Here is a 24,067-nt window from a genome sequence, read left to right as displayed (position 1 = left end):
ATTAATACACCGATGATAACATTCTGTGCTGTAAAACGAATGGGCTATTGAAATACAGTTTACAGGTGTTGGTTTGGTTTTTTTTTTGCTTAACATATCATTTGTTGTGCAATCTATCTTTCTTCCTTTAAGTGTTTACAGAACTTTAATCTTTTTGAGCTGATTTTCTTTTTGTTCAGTTTGGTGCCAAAGAGAACATAAAAGATTCCATATGAGATTACGTTACTAAAACCAAAAGGAAAATATTAGGAACAAATATAATATTTTGAGGTTTCTTAGTTTGTTTTACCTCTAATACTGGGCAGACTGTTTACACAAATCATTTTGCTGTAAAGTAACACATAATGAGTTAAATGTGTGCAGCGTCACCATCAATCATGTTCATTTGTGTTTGACTGACCAAACATTTATGGCATATTAAATCACTTTCTAATCACGTTATGAAGGAGGAGGAACAAACACACATTTCAAGCGTTCTTTAAAAAATACAGAAGTTTCAGTACATTTTCCTGGCAATCTCCTAGCTTGTGGGAGACTCCACTAATAATGTTTGCCCAAGGAATTTATGAAGGTCTGACAATACTTAAATTCAGTGCTCTAATTGAAAAAGGGTGGAAGTTCTTTCAGGGAATGGACATCTTTCTTTTCAATAGGGTCCTCTTTAACAATTCCAGTCAAAGTAGCTGCTCTCCTACAATACACTGTTGATTCAAAGCCACCACTAAGTAATAGTTTTCTCTTTCAAATACAGTTTTAAGAGTGAGACAGCTTGGAGAAAGAACATCCTTTCGGCTAAATAAAGAAACAGACCTTTTGCTGTCACCAATTGAGTTGGATTCTCATGAAGAAATATGTCTCAGTTCTTGTACATTTATTTTGCTTTAGATTTTAATATACTCAGAGATCTTTGGAAATGACAATATGCATTTTACTTGCCTGGACAATTCATTCTTAGTTAAGTAGCAGACATCTTTCTAACCAGTACTAACAGAGTCTTGCATTCTCCCAATGCACTATTTGATGGCATTTTTTTCTCTCGGTGCCATCTGAAGATGACATCTGAAGTAACACAAGTTATGTCTGCATACTATTCTGTTTCTAACTGTATATAATCACAGATACAAGAGCAAAGCTGACATTGATAGCTTCCTCCAAATCAAAATCATGGCTATTTTTATGCTCATTCTGTGTATATAGAAATACTCGGATGTAATCTGAGTAGTGCCTTGCAAAGCTGAGCCTTCAGCTTAAAACTGTTCATCAGTGAGATAGTCCAATCTGTCACTTGTACTGACATTATTATAAGAATATCTTATAAGAAAACATAGGATTGAAGGTGGGTAAGATAATGGCATAAGTGGTTAGATACGTTTTCTGGAAAGATGATACCTTTACATTTGCAGTTTTTGACTCGTCTAAACATTTTAACTACAAATCCAGGCCATAAACGTGTGTCTCTCTAATACAGTTCCCCCACAGTCAGATATGTGTACACTTTACCACTTTCTGAATTTTCTCACTGCAAGTTCAAATTCAGTATTAAAATAACTTGCATTAAGACTGGGGCTTCTGAAGATACCCATATATTTGGATCTCCTTGAGAGAAAACTGATCCCTTCTGATTTTGGAAAGACAGAAGCTGAGCAAAAGTTTCAGGCCTACTTCTGATTTCAAGAGCAAGTTCATAGAACAGGTTGCCTCAGTAATTTGGATACATTAGTGTGACTGTTACAAATGTTTGAGACTCCTGAGAGTCTTGGGTTACCACACCAGACAAGAGCGAGGCAGACCAAAACGACCGGCAAGAAGAATGAAGTTCATAAGAGATACAGTTTTCTTTTGGGATATAAATAGAAAGGATTAATATCAAAGTGACCATACGCCGATGAGTCATAGACAGTTCCCAAGTTTGACTTTACTGAAGCAAAACAGCTTTTTTTTTTTCAGAACATGAGTAAAGATGCAAACATCGTAACTGCAGACAGTAAAGTGCAGAGCCCAGGCTTGTTTCTGTATTGAAAACTGGCATTTTTTTGATTATATGTAATAGTCTGGAATGTTTTTGACATACAGGAGTCTGCTGTCTCCAATTTTTTGGGGGTCTCCAGAGGATACCTTAATAAGAATTTCAGGACTTCACAAGAAGTAAATAAAGACTTACTGCCCTGCACTGATATGTGCACCTCCATGAGAACAGTCCTGGCTTTCTCACCTGAGGACATGAGGAGGTTTTGGGGGGTTTTTTGCTTACTTGCACAAAGGACTTGAAGTGGACCATGGCCTACCTTGTACTCCACTGTTTGAACTAGTACAGCGGCCATAGAAGTCTAGGAATAACTGAGTTAAAATTTTGCCATGTAAATCCAAAAGAGCTCTTCTACTGAGGAGAAACAAATACACAAATGATGTTGTAGGAAGTTCAGGCTTCAGCTCCAACACATGTTCCTTATTTACTCTCACAGCCAGAAGTCCACTACCCACTTGATGTAGAAGACCAAAATGATCAGTCCTTTTTTCTGGGCACTTTCTTGCTATATGGGACATATATAAATCATATTTTTGTTTTAGCAGCAGGGGCTTTTCTCATAGATAAACATGTGTTTTGTCTAAAACAAAGCAAAACACAAAACACCAGAAATATCTCCCTAGAAATGGATGATGCTTTGAACAATCATTTAAAGGCCAAACACTTGCTGAATAAAAATAAAAACATAACTTGACAGAACCTGGCCCATTGCCCAATTTGCAGCAGAGAACTTTTGTATGTAAGTGTGCGCTGTTTTTTTCGTCTTACAAAATCTATTAATGTCTTCCTATCTGTTTCATATTTGAGCCATGTTTTCTACTCAGCTCTCTGACAAACTGAATTGCGGACTAATACATTTTAATGAGACAAGACATTACCTTTATGAATGACCTCATAGAGAAGAGGTTGGCTAACATTGTTGAAAGGCCTGGTGCCAGGCAGCTCTGGGCTATGAAACCCAGCTTGAGCTCAGCAAGACAGATTGCATCATCCCCTTCTTTCCAGTTCCAGCTTGGGATATTTAGCAGATGAGCCTGGAAAAGAAAGAAAGAAACAAAAAAAACCACTGGTGAAGAACCAGAAATACTTCCTCAAATACAGTACAGTATTGAAGGAGATAGCAGTGAATGATTTTCTTTGTTACTGGCTTGACTTTTTCCGAGCAGGCAGAATCACTCCAAGTACTTTAGAGTTGCCAAGTCTACGCTAAGAAATGTTCCAACTATATTACCTATTATAGACAAAATCTTACATTTCTTAAGCCATATTCTGGCTGTGACACTCTGCCAGGCCCATCCTCACACCTGAACAAACCACAGAATGTTGTAAAGTTTTCCTTCCCTTCTGTGTATTCCTTTTACAGCACTTTGAGCTACTCTCTGACTGATAAGGCACGTACATAATATACAGGTATCTAATATAACTTAGATTACAACTTGTGTGAAGCTGCAACCTTTATAAGACATTATCATTTAATAAGGTATACAACATCTTCTGTCTTTTCTATTTCATTCCTTCCACCCTGAAGGATAGCACTTGACTTAGTGAAAATCCAAACTTTTTCCTAAGACTGCTAATTATAAGGATAGAATAAAGAAACTAGCTAATCAAGACAGACCTCCAGTATTGACACTGGTCAGTTAGATAGGTATTAATATTGTTCCGTTATTGGCATAACTCTATCAGATTCTCTCTTCCATGTGCCTTATAGAAATGCATAGACATAAGGAAACACAGAGGCCTTTATGCTTGTTTCCCTTCATAAATAATATTACAGTTCAGTGCTTTGATAAAAGCTATACTTGAAGACACATTCATTGGAGATACAAAGGAAAAATGCAGTATTTAAAAGATCTTCCCCTCTGAACCTGTTTAAAGCAGAGAAACACCTTGCTTTTATTCTATAAAAAGACAGGCTCCTTCCATTCACGTACAGGAAGAGGACATCACAAGCAACAGTAATTGCTCTCGTTCTAGCCAAAGATTACAGGTATAAGGAGTTGTTAGCAGTCAAACCTTCTGAGTACCAGGATTATTGTACTTCATTGAATGAAGGTCTACCCAGCCAAGCTTTTTCTCCAACACTGGGCAGTGACTGAAGCTTTTAGAAACAACAAAAGCAGCAGGTCACATATGAGCAGTCTGTCCTCTGATATATTCTTCCTAGCCCTGTTAATCAGCAGTTTATGGACTTCCTCATCTCAGGATTGAATGAATTGACTCCATTGCGTTTAAAGGCCACAGATTTACCATCAAAAATTTGCCAAATTCCTTTCCAAAGTGGATTTATAATTTTGATCTCCACAATATTTTTAGGAACAAATTTCACAACTGAATTATGTTTTATATGAAAAAACACTTAATTTCATTTATTTTGTACCTGCTACTTGGCAATTTCAGGTCTACATTGTCATGCAAGAAACACAAAATCACAATAAATCTCCACTAAGACAATAACTCTATGCTTTTTATTTTTTAAGTACCCACAAAGAACTGACTTCAGATGACTTGCCTAGAGGCCACCAATTCATCTTGGGTAGCTCTAGTGTAATAAGATGAGCAAAACTTACAGAAGCTGAGTGGTTAAAAGCTCATCTGGAATCAATAGCAACTATGGACACTGTAGCGTTGAGAATTAGACCCTAGGCAATTAATAAATGTCAGAGGATTTTGATAAACTCCCTTGCATATATAAATAAAACTGAATTACCTTGTAACTGGATTACATGACAAGGCTTATTAGGACATTTTTGTTTGGAAAGAAAAATACTTACTATTAGTGGAGATAGAAAAACTGTGTATGAGTGAATGCAATGTAGCAAAAACTCTGGGGAGAGACACTGTTGGTTGCCACGTTACCTTATTGTGATACTGCAACATCTGAGTGATAATTCTTATCTTCGGATGATAATTCTTTATTGAAATAACTCTAAAAATAAAAGAAAAAGCAAAATAACTTTCAGCTGGTGGGATACTTAGATAATGTATCCCAATACCTTTACTCTACTGCGTTGTCAAGTCCCACAATTAAAACTGTACCCTCTTATTCATCTGGCTGTAAAGCATACCGATTGAAGTCAGACCTATGCACTATTTACATCTAGTCAAATTCAGTTAATAACCGTCAGCTAATACTAGAGAACATCAAGCTTGATGGTTGAATGGTTTACTCTTACGGAATTTGCAGAAAAAGAAACTTGTTTTAGCAGCTCTGTTCAGACACCGTGCTCATTCTGTTAAGCAAATAATACCCTTGCAATTACTATGTCACCTTCAGTGTTTATCTTCATGTCTTTGAATCAACATAATTGATCAAGTTTTCAATGATACATGTCTGAAAAGAATCCCTTTCTTTCTGCCCCACCATATAATATTTATTTATAGTTGCTAGACATTCATCATATTTAAACATCTTGAATAATGTTTTTGTTTGACATAAATCCACATGCAAACTCATCTTAATTTTTATGGATTATTCCAAAGCTCAATATTGAAACTGATATTTGAACTCTGAATTTATAAAATATGGGGCTACTTCTATAATCTGCAGCTTGACTGCATTCTTAATTATTTAATGAGCCTAAGATATACTCAACTGTGTACAGATTAAAAGTGGCTGGAGAGAAAAATGTTTGAGAAATGAGTGGATTGATAACATGTTATGAAGAGAGGAACATACAATTTGGAAATTAAAAAGGCATTGAAGAAAATTAAAGTGAGAAACAGGCCAAAAAAATCAGTTCTGTACATACAAACTAAAGGTAGAAAAAGAAGATAAAACAATCAAAACAAAAAATAGTCTGAATTATTATGGAATCACCAGTCTCATAAGATTCTGAATGCCATAACTGTTGACATTGGTGTTTTGTAGGAAGTATTTCGCAAACTGCTGGTCTGGCTTGCGCTTTGAAGCCTATCAAAGCTAGAGCATGAAACAGATAAAAAAAGTTGTATGCATGATTTTAATTTATGTTCTCTTTTGGAAGGAAAAAACAAGTCTTCCTTCTAATTTTCCATTTCTTACTGAATTATTTAATTAAACATTCAATTTTGTTGAATTATATTCATTTAAATGTGATAAAACTCAAGAGAATTCCACTCTCAAAATAACACTTTTGCATTTTATTACATTAAATGTATTAAATCTATTAAGAATGCACTAATCTGCAACTGGAATATTTTTGATGTGTTTACGCAATTAATGTCAAAACAAAGTTTCTTGCATTGAAACTCAAAAGCATGTTTGGAAAATGAAATTAGGCATATTTAAGCCCTGCACCTTCCACAGACCGCCAGATCTCTTGCACCCAGCGAACTTCTTCCAGAGCAGTAATTTTATTCATTTTTTTTTTATTTCTCCCCTTCCTTCAATTCACAGCATGCAAACATCTGACAGGCCAGTAAAGTTGGTTCATAACACTGGCCAATTCTATGTTAGAGAATTTTTAACACATCATTGAAATTTTAATTTTAAAAAGGAGAGACTGGTCTCATTAACAGTAGGGTTGTATGAACAAAACTCAGAAAATGGAATGGCTGACCTTTGTTGTAACCCTAGCTACCATCTACTGACTGACTCTTTCGTCTTCTTTCTGCAGAGAACATAAGGAGGAAAGCAGGACAAGATCTGGTGATCCCTAGCGTGGTAAGTGCCTTGTCAATCAAAATAAACAATGTTTGGTCTTCAGTGTAAAAAAGGAGGATGGAGCTAGGAGACCACTGTATCGTTACCATCATGAAGTGTTTACCTTGCTTTCCCCCAAGCAGCGTAATTACTTGTAGAAGCAGATACACCAAGGAGCAATGAGGCATGAAGTGATGAAGGGTCCTTCTGTCCCATCATTAACACCAGCCCACGCAGTACAGGCACTCACGTAACACTTTGTTGCAACAACAGAACTGCATTCCCTTTCCTCTCATTTCTATTGGGACTGCATTCAGCTCTGAATACTTAAACCCTAGGTCCTGCAAAATAACTTGAGTACCAAAGCTTGTGCTCCAAGTGTCTCTTCTGACACACTCTTTCTAAAGGAACTAAATTAAAACAGTTTAGGCAGGAATTTAGGGTATTGTCATCTCTGAACTTTTGAGACAATCTTGTAATTTGTCCCCTAAAAAAAAAATAATCCTGCAATGTTCTTCAAGTGCAACAGATCAGCAATAAAGCTGTGTGTGGCTACAGCCTATCTGGACACCAGAAGTTAGCTAATCAGAGTTAAGAACCAAAAACCTATTAAAAACTAATGAGTTTACCTCATAATATTGGAGGCATCTTCAGCATCTGGGTCAGCGCAGTATTTATTGGCAAGGATTAGGCACGCATCTGCTGACTCTATCTGAGACACCAAAGAAAAAGCAAACATAAATAGCAACCTCTCTTTCCAGCTCTTCTTTCATCATGAAGTATTAGGGAATCCAACACTGCCATCATGAGTGTGAATGTCAGTTCTTAATACTGCTAATCAAAAATGTTACAAGGCTAACGTGAGTTAATGTGAGTGATGATAACAGCTCTCTCATACACATAGCAATTTCTTGAAACTTGCTTATGATGCTCAGACTAGGTCAGTAGTTCAATTATTGACTCATGCTGTATCAGCTGAGGCATGAGGGTGTTAATGGACATATTTTTTGTAACCAGATACTGAAATTTAGACCCCTAAATCCATAGGAAGTTCCTGTTATGTCAGTACAGTGCTCCCACAAGTCCTGCAGCTTTGTTTGGGGATTTAAGTACCTTCCGATTAGAGACAGGAAGAGGCGGCTGAACCGGTGATTTAGAATCTGAGCACCAGTTTTAGAAAGCACGAGGAGGAGAACTGATCTGTTCACAGGACCTCTATGTTCACACAAACCTTAGCTCTATTTAACCCAAAGCAGATGACAAAAGTATTTTTCAGTGTATACAACCAAATACCAACACAAAGAAGGGTGGAATAAAGAACACAAAATACCAACACACAATTTTATGGTCATAATTAGAACATTTTGTTCAGATGAACTGAAACAGTGTGTGTTGGGCTACAAAAGGTTAAGCAATTTCGGCAGCCAAAATGGACAAAAGACATGATTAATACTCCAGAAAGCATTAACATTGCACTAAAATATTCTTGGCTTAAGTAGCCGGTTTACATTCCATTTAAAAAAAAAAAAAAGAAACATAAAAGAGTTAATGCTGTATCTGACAGCTTGCCATCTTTTTTTTTTTCATTTAAGCTTCATGCTTCATGCTTTGCTTTCAGAGTACAAAATAATTTACCATAGAGAATTCTAGACAATAAAGCCATCTCATTTTAGCTACCAAAAATCTTAAATTGTATTTTTTTCCCCAGGATTCTAGACAATAGAAAAAGGGTTTGACAAGTGAAAAACTATTTTCTAATCATTCTGATGAAGGTAAGACAATAGCATTTTAAGCAATTACTGTAAGACAATGTTCTATTATATCAAACATTAATGTAAAATAGACTCTTGAACTAAACCCCAATGAAAAATTCATAAAGAGTTCAATGGAATGGCAGACAATGTATCTTAAGTCACAGCGTTACCTTAGCTTTGAAGATCTAAAGATATAGGGAAAACAAGGTTTATATGGAGAGATATTATAATTTATTAGGCAAGCTAATAGAGATGGAAAACCAATCTTTTGGGGTTACATGAAGAAGAGCTTTACTGGTTGTTTTTTTTTTCAAATAATGCAATGAGTACTTTAAAAAAAAGTCAATTAGCAGGAGAACAGAACAACAGAGCTGTTACCTTCACTCTCGCCAGGTCATGGGGATTAAGGACTGAACCCTGATAAAATTCCACCTGAGTGAAGTGTCGTTTAAAAAGAGCTTCCAGCTCAAGGTTAGGGGAGATACTGCATTGGGAAGAGGAAGAAAACACAACAGCAAATGAGAAGTCAGTTTCCATAACTGCCCCAGTTCCTTCATTTTTAAACCACCCCATTTCTTTATTTTCGGTATTCAGACTTCTGCTGATGCTTTTCCTGTGGTGTGGAAACAGCGTGCAGTACTTAAAAGACAAATGCTACACTGCTTTCACTTCCTTACTTCTGTCTACAGAGCTTCTGGCCCACCTCACCGTGCTGCTCCGCACGCTCTTCCTTTGTCAGTTTCTCACAGACGTGAATCCAGAGGAACTGGTGCGAACATTTGACAACACGCTCAGACGGCATCCTCCACAGAAATCGTCTACTGAAACAATCATCCTCTGCGTGTCCCCACCATTCTCAAAACAGCCGATTGCATCGGATAAGAGAGCTCAATGCAAAATCGCTAGAAGCCAGAAAAGGCACCCTATAGGGACCCTGCGGCCTGTATGAGCTACAATTAAAACAAACGTAATTATGCTGTGACTTTCCGTCTCATTTCATTTGGCCGTAAACAGAAAAAATTAAATGGATCACAACCGATTACACAATGTGGCACCAACCTTGTAAATACCTTTTCTGATACCACTCATTCAAACAGAAGGGATTTAATAGCTACATAGTAAGCGCATGAGATCTTTGTCAGGCCGGATGCTAAATTTAATAAGAAATTAAAGCAGATACATGCAAACATTTGTCTGTGAAGGTACAGAAGAAAGCAGGCACAAACAAGTAGCCAGGTGCTAATCTCCCTTCACGTGCATATGCAGTTTCCCGATTCCTATCACCATGCATTTTCACTGTGGAAATCTGGCGCTCTGCTTTGCTCTGACAGTCAGTTCTTGTTATTACTTAGAGAGGGGAAACAAGCAAACAATGTAGTTACTTGAGGATATCGTCTTCAGTTTGGTAGGACTCAATTTGAAAGGACTAGATAAAAAAATTGTGCAAGTGCTGCTGATTCTTAGTTTTCCAGCTTCCTTTGAATCATCATAAACGATTCTTTAACTTTTTAATCACTTTGACAACACGAAAAGTGCAGAACTTGCTGCTAAATGCAAAAACATTACTCATTCATAACTTGCAACACTTCTAAACAGATGCCATTCCAGAGCAGAAAAGACCTTTCACACTGTCTCTCCCTCTCTAGCACACGGCTATTTCTAGCAGCTTCTCCCATAGGCACGCCCATTTGATGTTTTATTACATGTCATGCAGAGCCTGCAATAAACAGCAACCACCCTAAGACACCTTTCCAAATCCCACATCAGAAAAATGCAAGAGACTACGTGTGTGTAGGTACGTATATGTGGGTAAAAGAGCAGTACTAATTATCGCCATGACAAGAATTTCTTTTCTATCTTCACTAGATCTGTAACGTAACGTATCTCATTCATATTAAAACTACATCTGCACCTACATTTTTCTTTTTATAAACAGTTTGCAATATGAAATAAGCATTTTTTCCTAGTGAAATCAGAGGTGAAAATGTGTTCTCAGGTAGCATAAGTTCTTATGACATACAGTATTTTTCACTAATTTTACTGATTTTACCGGTTTTGGTAGTTTCACTAGAAATATTTGCCACTAAAGAAAATTCTCACATCTATTTATTAGTATTTCAACATTTTTTATTTCATAATTCCATTGTGTTTAGCTATCTACCTCACAATTGACGTGCTCGGGTCTGAAGTCTGTCTGCTTGAAACACCTACACTTAGCAATGGGTTATAAAACAATTGCAGAAAACAACCCTCCTTTCAAAATACATTGTTAACAAAAGTAATTGCGAACATTAATTTTATGGTTATTTGGAGCTTGAAAGATCCCCTCTCTTCCCAAAAAAGATACGGCTTAATTTAATGAGTTTTAGTAACAGATGTTAAGACTAATCTTGAAAGGCTACTCACTTATGCAGAAAGACGATTTCTACGTTGACATCATCCCTATCCTTGTGCAGGAAGTCCTTCAGGAAGTTGGACACACTTTCAAGTGTTATGTGACCACAGACAACTATGTGCCTGTTACAGAAAAATCAGAGTTAATCTTGCAAAGATAAAACAAGCAAGCAAGAAAGCAAAGAAGGATATTGCAATTTATTGGCCAAAAGAGAGTATGAGTCTCGTCTTGACGTTTCTCTAGATCCTATTCCATGAAGTCAGAGAAGGAAAACATCAGTTCCAAAAGGTGCTTTGCAATTGCAAATACATATACGCTCTCACTTGCAATGACGACTATTAACAAACCATTTGAATCATAGAATAGAATCATAGAATCATGGAGGTTGGAAAAGACCTCTAAGATCATCGAGTCCAACCGTCGACCCAACACCACCACCCACTAAACCATGTCCCTAAGCGCCTCATATACTCGTCTTTTAAATACGTCCAGGGATGGGGACTCCACCACTTCCCTGGGCAGCCTCTTCCAATGTTTCACCACTCTTTCAGTAAAGAAATTTTTCCTTACATCCAATCTAAACCTCCCCTGGCGCAACTTGAGGCCATTTCCTCTTGTCCTATCGCTTGTTACTTGGGAGAAGAGACCGACCCCCACCTCGCTACAACCTCCTTTCAGGTAGTTGTAGAGAGCGATGAGGTCTCCCCTCAGCGAATTTGGTCAAGTTGTATTACACGTTTAACAATAAGTGGCATTGTTTATATACATGCTTATACACTGTATTAACCAGGACCTTTCAGAGTCATATTTCTTTATTTTACACATCTTTCTCCACATCTTCATCTCCTCTACTGCGATTTACTGTTGAAACTTTTGGTTTACGACATAATGAGACAGCCAGTCTCCCTAAAATGATTCGATATTTTTCCATGGTTGAAAGCAGACACTTACGCCAATGCAGGCAGTGCAAAGCTTGCCAATTACAGGCCACAAGCAGTAAAAAAGAAATCTTTTTCCTACCAAAACTCCTACAAGGAGAGTACTTTACAATAAGCAATCATTATTTATCGCACCACTGCAATAGATTGCTTAGAAAATCAAAGTTTGCACTACTGGGATGTCACGAAGGTTTCTACTGCTCCACGTTTCCATTAATAGATGTATCTGACCATGTAAGATGGAAGCACAATATATATCTACATACACATTCTTGAATTCTACATCTTAAATTCTGAGAGGCTGAAGGAAAGGCCTAGGAAATTGCACTCTTCCTGACTTAAGGGATCTTTGCTCCTTTCTTATTGTAAAGCGAAGTCCAAAAATCTGTGATTAGAATATCCTACATTGTCTCACAATTTCTTTTGTGGAATAAACTCAACCCCAGCTTCCATGACTGTCATGGGTTTAAGACAGATGGTGATTTTGATATGCCTATTGCTAACGCTTCCAATTACCACGTTGCTCACAGTCAGGACGAGGTGGTATAGATACAATTCCTGAGCTAACAGAAAGTCAACTTCCTCACAGTCATATAGCCTATGCCCGAATGCTACAAACACACAATTTCACGCTCATTTGGCACTTGAACTGCCAAATGTGAAGCAAAGTAATTCCAAGGGTAAGAAGCAGACCATCCAAGTCTCACCTACTTCATAATTGTTCTGTGGAAAACTCAGTAACGCAGAAACCCCACTGGCTGGAAACAACAAATAATAGGTGGCAGCAATGATTATTTATGTAATGGGCTATAATAGGAGTCTGTTCTTCCTTCATAATTCGATGCTTGATGAAATGTGTGTGAAAATTGCATAGAACTCATTGGAAAAGGGATAATTATGCAGAACAAAGAACAAATGAGTAATATGCATCACGCAGTGAATAATATCACTATCGTGTACTGTTACTTTTGCAGTGGTTCAGATGGTCACCAGAAAAGCAAAACACAATAAACTATTATACCAGTTCAGCACACCTTATGATATTGTTCTGCTATTACCACTTTTATAAATAGCGTAGCACAGAGTTTTAAAGCTTTATTTAGCAATATGATAAACTCAAACACTCCTTTTGCATGAGTTCTTAGTGACATCATCAGGACTCAGATGTAATTTTAGAAATACAGCATTCAAAAACTTCAATGGTTTCATTCTTTTTAACAGGCAAGGAATATATGATTATGTGAGACTCTGATCACACTGTTTTGTGTTTAACATAGGACCCAGTACTGTGAAATTTATTGCTAAACTAGCTATCCAGAGTGTCTGCTTTGCCTTCAGTAAGATTTTGCTCAACTTTAACCTAAGTTTTTGGTGCAGTAGTTGTACAGAACACTGAGTTCTCAGACTGTAAACACTTAAAAACACAAAAATCCCCAAGTTAAAGCTTTCCTGTTTTATGAGGTGCTAAGCACAGTATCAGAAAACAAGACATATAATATATTAGCTCATCCTTTTTTGGTGCAAGGTGTCCTCAAGAGGTTTCCTCTGGGATCTTTGCAGCTTGGCAAAGTTTGCAGCAGCCTCTGTACTGGATAAAACCATGCCTATATCACCCCCTTCAGAAGCACTCTTCCTCAGTTTCCCTAGTGGTCAGTTGCCTGAGCTGCCAGCACTGTGTGTGCATGTGTTATCGCACTCCCAGTTAGGTCAGGATAATAACCTTCAACACAGAAGGGTAAAATAGGATTTGAAGCACTAAGATTCACTCCCCACCAAATGGATGAACCTCCATCCAATATACCCATGTAAATGGAAAACCTCAAGAAAGTTCAGATTCGGACGAGATGTTTAAAACCCAAGTTGTTTACTGGATCTAAATTCTGAACAGACTGTGTTTGATACACTACATTACCCTAACATATTGGGAAGTTCTAGCTGTCTAGTGGTATTCAGCACTTTTCCCGAGTGTAAACCCATCTAGCATCAAAAACCACAAAGGCCCAAGAAAATGATAAATAGCAGCTAAAAATATTCATTTGTTTTTCTTGTACTGTCTGTACACATTTTCTAAGATGACTAATTTTAACTATGGGTATTATTTTCTTCAAATGTTTCCATCTATTACTAATTAAGAAATTGAACTTTCCATTTGCATAGTTGATGCATTATTTTTAATAATAGAAATAACTTCTTCTTGTAGGCAACTGCTTTGTACAGATCCTGTGCTGTTAGCTTTAGTAGGGTCTATTCCTGAATGCTCTTGTGCTACACTGCATTCCTGTGCAGAAAATTTACTTCCTTCCTGGGAGATTTCACTTCATATGGGTTCTTCTCTGTCATTAATTAGAGTCCACATTTTAAAAATATGGGTAAACTGAAGAGAAGAACTACAAGCCAGATAGAGCGTGCAACCCAAAGTACTCTATCGCAGAAGAAATTTTCATAGGATCATAAGATTACAAGATAATTCAGGTTGGAAAAGACCTCCAGAGGTTATCTACTCCAAAAACCTCCCGCTAAAAGCAGATGCATTTGGTACAGTAATTCAATCCTGTTATGATTCTCATTCAGTAGGGTTCCATAGCAATCTGCTCCAGTGAAAATAAAACATTTGGCTGTCAAATACTCTTTCATTTCAGCATCAGGACTGATTCTTTTGGAAGTGTCAGAAGGCATCTGCACCATAGTTTCATTTTAGCACTCTGATTTGGGGCTGGACATGACCTATTCTTCTCTTCTTTGCTGTTCTTATATAGTGCAGGACAGTGTCCTGAGCAGTGATTGCAACAAAAACTCCTGGTTTTCCAACAGTATTTTCTGATGAGATACTTGCATTAATTTTTGGTTGAAAACTCCCACCAAAAAAAACTCCTTTTAACATAAATTATATTTTTGCTTAGAAGAAATTGAAAACAGATTTCCTACTTGCCCAGAGAGAGTTATTAGGTACATTATTTAAGAAAACTTGGAGAGCTTATATTGTTCCAATCTGTCCTGCATATGATTTGAAGATTTATAACTTCCTCTGTTTCTTCCAATAACCATTCCCTTCCCATGTACCACCCATTTTTTTTCCACGCACAGAGAGTTTAAGTAAAGCCAACGTACTGGATATCTTTTGCTTTCAGCTAGAGTTGGTTGGTAGGAAAATATTGTATTAATAATTTTTGGTCAACAGAAATGTCTAACCTCTGCATTATGCTTTTGTTTATGAAAAACCTCAAAAGTAATACAGTATTCAGCTAAATTATTATGATTTCCATTTTTTTTTTTAATTCTTTAAAAACAAATTTCAGAAATTCCCTTACAATACTGAAAACCACGATTCAGGAATTTAGACATTTTTGTTGCTGATAAATATTCAGGAGGACTAAGTTTTCTGTTAAGTAATAGTTCTCATTGGTATCATGTATCAGAGGTGAAACTGGTTTAATATACCAATGGGAATCCATATTACACGATTGTGATGCTGCAAAAAGACTCTTTTACAGCGAATCAAAAGCTTATCAGGAGCCATATTCCATCAACCAATAACGCCAGACTAATCCCTTCTCTCCCATACGTACTTATCATTCTCAAAATTAATTACAGTGACCAAATATGAAAAATTAGTACAGTTCTTCACAGCTGATTTCAACTGTGATTCTACACAGTTGAAATTCTCTACAGTATCTAATTTTTTTCCACTCAAGTATTGACATAATGATGCATTTGCTAAAAATACACTAGCTTCTTATAAAGTAAACAAAGATGGTGATAAAAGGTCCAAAGCTACCACAGATACAAACAGTTTCAGGAAGAAAAAAATGAAATAAGCAAAAGCTAAAACATCTAGAATTCTGACATGAGATAATTGAAAACATACTCTTAATCCATGTAAATAGCACTGTAAATGAAAACAGATCCACTGTGAATAGGATTCTTCAAAAAGGATCTCTGCATGGTTCTCCCTTCAGAGGACACAATACGAAAGGCAAATCTTTTGCCTGTTTATTTTGAAAGAAATTATATCCATTTTATTGGAACAAGTATAAAGAACTTGAAAAAACTCACTCTAACTAGTCTGTCATAATAAATCAAAGATAATAAATACAAAATTCTATTCAGCATTCAGTTGAAGACATGGTGTTCTCTTGTCAAGTAACTAAATGAAGTGTGGTGCATATTGGTCTAGATGTCTCTATAAAATTCTAATATTTATATCAAACACATATGCTCAAATCTCTTTACAGTCTTTCTGCTTAGCGTTCTGATCATGCCTTCATCTATCGACCACCTAAATTCTTTCTTTGTATACCAGTAGCAGGCTGCTATGGTTGAAGTAAACAGGTTCTTATAAAGTCTAACTGGTTTTCCTCAACAAAGGACGGGTCTCAGACATTTGTTCTCATTAAGAAAAGTCAATAAATGTCAACAGAGACTGTACGTATGGTCTTCTTGTTTATCTATTAGTGGTATGCATTCTTTAAATATATCAGTTTACAATACATTTCGAGCTGCTTGTGTTTTTTATGATTTACCTAACATTACTCAAGATTCTATTAATTCAGTTCAAGTGCTTATGCGTCTGTCTCTTATTCGGTTAAACACATGCCTTATTTTAATATGAACTCCCCTCTCTGATTAATACAGATAGGGTAATAGGTGCCGTACAGTCATGATTTCATGCTTTTCTCTTTTTTCACAGAAGACTTGAACCCAAGGATGGTCCTCTAAGAACCACTTATTTAGCCAATGTGTATAGTGAGCCAGAAAAATATGTTATATTTTAACCATTAAAAAAACTTGCTTATGTATTGCATATATGACAAAAGGAAAGACTGAGAATGACTCATCTAGAACGGACACTTCTGGACCAAAAAAAGACACACCAGGTTGGTTTTTAAAAAATAACTGTAGCAGGTATGAAACTAAAAAGTGTTACTCCCAAACTTGCCTTTTCGCATTAGTCATTCACATATGTGAAGACAGAGCATAAAATACTCTGAAATCAAGACCTGATATTTTTTTAAAAATTCAACTGCAAACTATTTTCTCACTCTGATTCTCAAATGAGGCTCTAGAAATTTTCTATTACAAAAGAGACAAGTCAGAAACATTCAAGGATATAGCAAATTGTCTGTCAAGCGTGTAACATCCCAGCAACTTTATTTTAACATTTGTTCTCCTTCAACTGTTTGTTAGAAAGTGGATTCTCATTATGATCTTTACTCCTGAAGGATTAAAAATTTCAAAAGCGTTGAAGTTACTGAGAAGCCAAAACCACTGACTTTCAAATATGTATCAAAATTAAATGTATAAAGGAACATGACTACACTGGGACTGGAGATGTGACTGCGGTATGTAAGAACATGTCTGAGGTACCTTTAATTTCTGTAAACTGGACCTGATAGCTTCAGCTGCCAACTATTTAGGAACCAGAGTGAACTTGTGCAGCCTGTACTGAAGCTGCTGTGATTAATTCTGACAGAAACTATCTGTTCTTTCCAACAGGTTCCACGGTCTTTGGAATCTCTCTTGTATTGTGAGTAAAGAAAAAGGAATTAGTTAATACCAGAAAACACTCAGAGCTACATTCAGTATATGGTATACAGTACAGATCAGTGAAACGGCACTGGATCATACATCAGATTAACATAAATGGGAAATCATTAATGTCAGGCATTTGAAAGTTACCTCTGATGCAGATATTAATTTACTCTGTGACCAATATAAGTATGTAAAATTAAGAGCCAAGAAGGAATCATTTCAAATCCTCTTAAACATCAAATTGGTAAAGTGTGACAAACACACAGTCACACACAAGACCCTAATTAGTTGTGAATTATTGCAGCTATGAAACTATATCAAGTGCACTTACACAAATCCAGGTTTCAGTCTTGCTCAGTGAATATCGGTGGTGTGTCACTGGCAACCTTTAAATATTAGAAATTGTTTCTGAAGTGCATAGAATTCACTTACACAGGTCCTCAAATATTTTATGCCCACCTAAGTGAGATTTCTACCAGAGAACAGGCTGACAGAGTGCATTTCAGACACTTTAATCCTGGATAAATAGCATACTCCTTTGTTTAAACTGCATATCAGAGCTTGCATCTAAGTCTGTTTGCAATAGCATGCTATCATAAGTGATTCACTGTGAGCTGCTTTGTTTATTTCAACTTCCTTGCTCAGTTACAGCTAAATGAGTTTATCTTACATTTTTATGATCTAAGGAATTGCGCAATGCTTGTCTATAAAGCAAGGTAAGAAATAAAAGTTAATATTCTTTGCTTGATGCATACCTCTGGAACTGCAATAATAAGAAGCAAGCACAGTGATTTGTTTCTTCCAGAGTCTGGATTAGTTAAGAGGCTTCCACTGTAGATTTAAGGATGAATATTCATCCTTTCATTCAGTCTTGATGGTAATATTATCTAGAGTATTTCTGCTTGCATAGAAAATACCACAACATTTAGACACAACACAGCTATATCACCATATGAAATAAGTGAATAATTTAGTATGGACAGAAGTAAAAACTGTTAAATGCTATGGTATGCACAAGGAGTCCATATTAGAAAACTTACAGTAAAACACAGGAGTAAGCCACATCTCCAGTATTAACATCTCAGTTGCAAACAGACCTTAATCTACTGTTCTAATCCCTCCAAACCCGGGGCTTCCTTCTTGTACTATTTTGTGGTGCAAATATCACACACACATGAAACTCTGTTATTACTTTTGAAATCAATTGAATTTATTTTCCCTTAAATAAACTGCTTTCTATGTTCCCACCATTACTAATTTTCAAATTGCCTTATGCATTTTTTAAATGCTCAATGAGTCAAAAAATAATTAAGTCCTTTGTAAGCAATGCAGGAGTTAGCAAAGGCTTTAAGATTTTTGAGCATTTCATTCACGACCACAGGCAATGCATTTCTTCCCATAGAAATCAGCCCCAAATGTCATGACTAATTTTCTGCAATAGAACCTGAGTGAAAACAAAGGGTCATAATTCACTAAAACTTGCTGATCAATTCACCACTTCTGCCATCTCAGATTGCACTCTGTGGAATGTCCACACCTAAAGCTATGGCCTGTGTATTTTGTAGAATATGGTAGATCAGCAGATCTATAAACCAGATTAAGTCTTCCTTGGGTCAAAATTTGGACAGCAACAACTGCTATTTTGATGCCAAACCCAAAAGTTTTCTTTAAGTTTAGGCAGAGAGAAGGAAAAGTTGAATTTTTTACAATTTGAACTAGAAATATAAAATTAGTGCTGTTATTGTAGGAATGGAATGTGATTTGAGACCTAGAATACGCATTTCTTTAAGTCATAACATTGTTATATGTCACTTCCCACATTTCCTTTCTTGCTTCCATAAGAATGGATATAGTTTAATAAGCAGGCAAAATTGAAAAAAAAAGAAGTTTGTCCTATTAGTTCTATCTGTCAGTCTGTTTAACACTCATCAGATTTTCTTTATCACTAAGTGAGACTTCATTTGAAACAGTGGGGTTAGAAGAATGGCTAGCAGATGGGAAATAGAGACACCCCTGGGGATCATAATGCAATCCGTGTCACATTCTCTTATTACATTCTCATCCCACTGGAAAATAATATCTTACATATTGTATCAAATTATTTAATATAATAATCTAATGTCACTTTCTTTGGAGCTATGCCTCTCATTACTGCAGCAAATGGACCTTTGCCAAAGTATTTGGATAAGCCTTAAATTTTTTTTTTCTAATATTTAATCAAATTCAAATGTCTAATGAGTCCAAGATGGCCTGTCAACTTAAATTATCTGTTTGTCTTTCTGTTTACCATATCTATCTGTCTACAGTTTTTATTTTTCTTTGTGAAGTTTAGTTATTGAATCCCATGTTTCCTTCTGGAAGGAATCTCTAACAGATGATTCTTCCCGTTGATATGTTGATGATTTGCTAATTTATGGCTTGTAAATTTAAGAAATCTGAAGAAATCTCTGGGAAGCAGAGCAGATCATGAGAGAAGAGAAACAAGAGGTTTTAATAGCTTATACAGTAAAGAACTGTGATTTCATTAAAATACAATTTTTAATCTTATATAGTAACTACAGTAATGCCTCTGGATCCATTTTTTAAAATCTTTTGAAAATTCAACAAAGTTTAGCATAAATATTTACTATTGGGACAAGATAAGCAGTTTATATATACACATACATGTATATAAATAATTATAATTCCTCTCTCTGCCAATATCTATTCATGTGAAGCTGTGTTCTGCTTGCTGCCCTCATAAAGAGTTTCCATTGTATTTGACAGCAGTTTCGCATGAAAAAGGCAAAAAGAATTTAGTCCATGGAATTAAAAGTCAATAATTCAATGTAGAGGAAAGACTGAAAAAAAATCATTAAGTTATCCAGTCTCTCTTTCAGTCCATCAGTTTACAAATGTTCTTTCCATATGCTTTCTAGAGCTTTGTACAGGCTGATTTACAATAAGCTAATGTCTTCAACTGGAAAATATTTCACAGAATTAAAATCCAGTCTGATCATACTGACACATGAATACAGAAATGAAACAACTGAGTACGAACAATCTTGATTCTCAAGTAAATTAGTAAATGCAGAATAAAAGGTTAATTACAAATTAGTAGAGGTAAAACAAATCTGGACCTTTAACCAAATCTCAGACCAGACCTGAGTAATATGAACGTTATAAATAAATAAACGTTGATTTTTTTTTTTGGCTTAAAAGAAGTAACACAGATGAACTTGTAAGTCCTATTTTGGCTAGTACTGAATGTGTAAGTTCCAAATATCACAAAAAAGAGTGTAACAGCAGAATTCTACTTATCCAAAACCAAGAATTTCTTGAAGAAAACCCCTGTCTCATAAGACTTGAGGCCTGAACTTTATAGTTAAGAGGTTAGTTGGAGCACTTCAGAAAATCATCCAAAGCCAAAGTGATCACTGCCTCTTCCAGCCTTCCAGAGGTAGGCGTGCATGAACTAACCCTGTAGGATTATTGCTACGTTCTAAAAACAATAGTCGATCAGCTACGGTGATAGAGTGGCAGATACCTTTTCATTCTTCTATGGTACTTCACTTTAAAAATATCACTTTAAAATGATGCCTTGTGAATACAAACTCATGAGTTCTACAGATAGGTTACAGAAAGAGCCTAGACAGAGTAAATCAAATTGAAAGCCTTAAAAAGAAAAGAGCTAAAGGTAGATAGGGTGTAGGGAACCAGCTGCTGGTCTCAAAAGTATTAAGAAAAATGACTAAAAGACAGTATCATTAATCCTCAAGCTATATACCATTTCAGTTTGTAACTGATGAAAAAATTGTCAAACAAACAAAAAAGCATAAAACTTCCCCTGCTTATATATATAAAATTATATATTCTTTTCTAATCTGAAGTGTCATCTATAGACTTTTTATAATACTGTAATAAAAGGCCACATTTTTTTCCCTCTTCACCCAACTACACGTTACATCTAGCTTTTATCTCCAGTATTTGTATCCAGTATTTTGTCATTATAAACTACTTTATCTGTTCGTCATGATATTAGTTTGTCACTAATTTACTTTATGAAATTACCTGAATATAACTTCTTTCAAGTATATGCTTTCATTAGTTATTTCTTAGTGAACTAGTAAGTTTCACAATGTTTTAGTGAAATATGTCCTATACAATATTGCAGATATTTTTCAGTGTGACTGACACAAGGCTTGGTGATGAAGCAATTAATAAGAGTTAACCTTCATTATAAATTTGTCTACTTGGCTTTTTAAAAGCATTTCTCATCTTCAGAAAGCATAAACTTGACTCCGTTAAATCTCACAAAACCTCTGTCAGGTAGTTACTAGTCTATTAATACTAAAAAAAATATGCCAACTGCTCTACAGAGAAAATAAGTTATTTTGTTACCTACTTCTACAGAAATCAGCAGAACATTGGCTAATATGTAAATATTATAAATAAAACAGCTGTTTAGCAGTAAACTATAGAGCAGATCTCATTGCTTACAAAACTGAAATTCAAGACAAGGATTGTTACCTTTTCTGGTAACTTCTTAATTTTTTTTGCACTAGGTCATAATTGTGCCAAAATCATTACCCTACTTGTCATTAAATGCGTATGTTTGGTCTCGGTCAGATTTTGTAAGATACATTGGTATGCATTTTTGTATATATGCAACAGTGAGTACTGTTGTTTATTTAACAGGTGAAACTTGAATCGAAGATTGTAATAAAATTCCTGCTTTGTGTTCTATGAGACTTTAGAAGTCTCATTACAGGAATATATTACAAAGCAGAGATTATAAATTAAATTTAAAATTTAAAATTCCCCATGGACTTTTGTAACAAAACTAGTTAAATTTAACCAGCGATAATTGCATACTGCCTACAAACTACTTCTGTTTCCAAACTCTGTAGTAAGTGTCTCATCTAAGAGAGAAGTAAGCTGCTTTATTGTGCAAAATGATTCCTATATAGTTCATGAGTCCTTTGGGGACTTTATTGGCTGAAAAGCAAAATGAAATGTGAGATCAAACTTGCTGGTGTGTTGGTTGTTTCTCTTCTTTAGTAAGTGGAGTTTGTAGAAATAATTTTTATGCATACATTCTAGCTGCTTCGATAGTTACAATTCTATAAGCAAGGCTCTCCTTAGTAGTAAAGCGATGTAGTGCAATCCCCAAAACATACATAATGATATGTTACTTTTAACTTCCCACCCAAATGTTTAATAATCATATAGAAGCATGTTATTCCACAGACATAGTTCATGAGGCAACATGTATAAACATACATATAAATGCTATGAAACAGATTCCATGTATTTCTCTATTTTGGAGAATGTTAAAAAGTATACACATTTGCTATTTTAAGAGCTGAAACTACATCTTTCAACAAAATTTAGCTGCTTTCATTTTGTACATGCATTTAATTTTATCTAGAAACTTTCTGACATTAGGAATAGAACAACTGTAGTTTCTCATTATGTTTGCTGCCAGAATCTATGCTTGGTTGCTCAACTAAAGACCTTATATTGCTAATTACTACCACATGCCCATATCCCAAGCAAAAGAAAACTTATTGGTTCTGACAATCCATTCTCTCAACACTGAATTCCAAATGAAAACTTAAATTTTGGCCAAACATAACATTTCATCAATCTTGTTCTACTGACTGCAAAAGCAACATCAAACAAGGGGTGCTAATGGCTTTTTACTGTGCAGTTCCCAAGCTTAGATTCTCTGATGAAAGACCCACATGAGCAAAGGACATCTTTAAACTACTTAGTAATTAATAACTGAACCAGAAAACAATGCAAAACGTAAATTGAAGTTTGTATGCTGATGACAGAGCTGAGTTTCAAACGACAAGTTATATGGGCGGTAGAGATCAGCAGAGAAAGCACTGGCAACAGCGTGAGCTAAAACCAAACAGATAGTGCATATAAATAAAGACAAAAAGAAAAGGTGAAAAAATAAAATTAAGCACGCCCCAAAGCTAGCAGAAGCCTGTAATCTGGAGTTGAGGTTTTCAGGATGTGGGGTTCTGACTGAAGATCAGGTCCAAGTTTAGAGACATCTGAGCAATGCTGGGTACTAGTGACAACGTAGAAAGGGGAAGACTAAAACTCTGTATGTAAAATATTTTTTAACCATATTCCCCCCTGCTATAACTCCTTCAGAGCGTCAAAAACAGAGGTGTAAGGTCTGTGTTTGAAAAACTTCTCTCTTTGAGAAACCAAGTACAAATATGATACTGAGTAGGCCTCTGTCACAAATAAACATTTTGGGAAATTAATGATACTACTCTATCTCAGAAATAAATTAAGGCATTTTGTTAATCTGCATAAGTGAATTATGATGCAAGTTCCCAACATTAGTGTTTACAGTAAAAAAAAACTTTAGACATTTGAGGGTATCTCAAAAAATGAAAGTATTAACGTTTTCAATTGTGTCATGTAATTGCTTGAGTATTATTGAACGTACAATAGTAATAGTATAACTAAAGAAAAAACTTTGATTTATCTACCCAGTGATGTAAAACAGTACTCTAGAATTAGCTCTGTGGGACATTTACAGTCTTTCTGCTCCACAGAGAGGAGAAACAACTTGATAAAACCATAATCCACATTTATAAAATGGTGCACAGGTGATGGTTTGAAAGGAATAAAGTCAAAAACGTATCTTCTTGAAGTAAGGAGAGGGACAATTAATTAGATGTGTTGCTTGCAGTACCTGCATTATGTTATATGGAAAGGATTCTATACGACTAGTCTTTTAGGGCAAGCATGTCTCTACCCGTGAATATCACAATGATATGTAATGAAACAAAA

At 35.7% G+C, this 24,067-nt stretch overlaps 1 protein-coding gene across 30 annotated transcripts in view; it reads right to left on the bottom strand.

Moving 5' to 3' along the window:
• The window catches only part of KCNMA1 (potassium calcium-activated channel subfamily M alpha 1), a 519,886-nt gene that overhangs the window by 145,522 nt on the left and 350,297 nt on the right, over positions 1 to 24,067 (bottom strand). For all 30 annotated transcript variants that reach the window (XM_076338440.1, XM_076338419.1, XM_076338420.1 and 27 more), the window contains 5 exons: positions 10,811 to 10,921; positions 8,783 to 8,888; positions 7,280 to 7,362; positions 4,886 to 4,955; positions 2,905 to 3,060 (listed from right to left, as the gene is read on the bottom strand). In XM_076338440.1, coding sequence (XP_076194555.1) covers positions 2,905 to 3,060; positions 4,886 to 4,955; positions 7,280 to 7,362; positions 8,783 to 8,888; positions 10,811 to 10,921 — 526 coding nt within the window. The remainder of the gene's footprint in view (positions 1 to 2,904; positions 3,061 to 4,885; positions 4,956 to 7,279; positions 7,363 to 8,782; positions 8,889 to 10,810; positions 10,922 to 24,067) is intronic.

The sequence above is a fragment of the Aptenodytes patagonicus genome, chromosome 5 (assembly GCF_965638725.1).
Source record: "Aptenodytes patagonicus chromosome 5, bAptPat1.pri.cur, whole genome shotgun sequence".
NCBI lineage: Eukaryota > Metazoa > Chordata > Aves > Sphenisciformes > Spheniscidae > Aptenodytes > Aptenodytes patagonicus.
Note: the sequence above shows the minus strand (reverse complement) of the source record. Positions and strands in the feature narration are given on the sequence as shown.